Source organism: Mizuhopecten yessoensis, unplaced genomic scaffold (assembly GCF_002113885.1).
Source record: "Mizuhopecten yessoensis strain PY_sf001 unplaced genomic scaffold, ASM211388v2 scaffold7987, whole genome shotgun sequence".
Lineage (NCBI taxonomy): Eukaryota > Metazoa > Mollusca > Bivalvia > Pectinida > Pectinidae > Mizuhopecten > Mizuhopecten yessoensis.
This window is the reverse complement of record NW_018407322.1, coordinates 667,772-668,402: the sequence shown is the minus strand read 5'-3', so window position 1 is coordinate 668,402 and position 631 is coordinate 667,772. Positions and strand designations below refer to the sequence as shown.

Here is a 631-nt window from a genome sequence, read left to right as displayed (position 1 = left end):
TGAGAGGACACAGCTACTTACGAGTGAGCGGACACAGACTAGCCTCTGCTGCAATGGACAACAGGTGAGGATTGTGGGACAGTGTAACAGAAGACAGGTGCTCCATGTTACTAATCCCTGGAGGTACATGGACTATCCCTTGGTATGAAAGGTCAAGAGACTTCAGGTTCTTTAGTGCCAAGATCTCCTCAGGAAACCCACTGAGAGAGGTATCATCTAAAACACAAAACAAGGATGTTATTAATTACAACACAAAAAAGTGTCATAATCATCTACCACACAAAACAAGGATGTTATTAGCTACAACACAAAACAGTGACATTATCATCTACAACACAAAACAGTGACTTTATTTGATAGGTAATACCTGACTTACCTGGAGGATCTTGTCCATTGTATCCAAATCTGGGGAAGAGTTTAAACACCACAGCGTTGAGCCTGGCTATCTCTAAAGTGTCAAGTGTACCACTGCCATCCAGATCAAACAACTGGTACAGACGGTCTTCTGAAAGCTTCTGTAAACACAGGTCAATATCCAATGACTGAAATATCCACTGACCTTACCATCAAATTACCTTAACATCACAGATCTTGTGATCAAATTACAGTAATATCATCTTACTTTGATATC

The 631-nt window shown here is 40.6% G+C and overlaps 1 protein-coding gene across 1 annotated transcript in view; it reads right to left on the bottom strand.

Annotated features, from left to right (window-relative positions):
- Nucleotides 1–631, bottom strand: part of LOC110454651 — a 66,267-nt gene that overhangs the window by 9,539 nt on the left and 56,097 nt on the right. The window contains exons 33-34 of the mRNA XM_021504286.1: nucleotides 377–515; nucleotides 22–216 (exon numbers count right to left, since the gene is read on the bottom strand). Coding sequence (XP_021359961.1) covers nucleotides 22–216; nucleotides 377–515 — 334 coding nt within the window. The remainder of the gene's footprint in view (nucleotides 1–21; nucleotides 217–376; nucleotides 516–631) is intronic.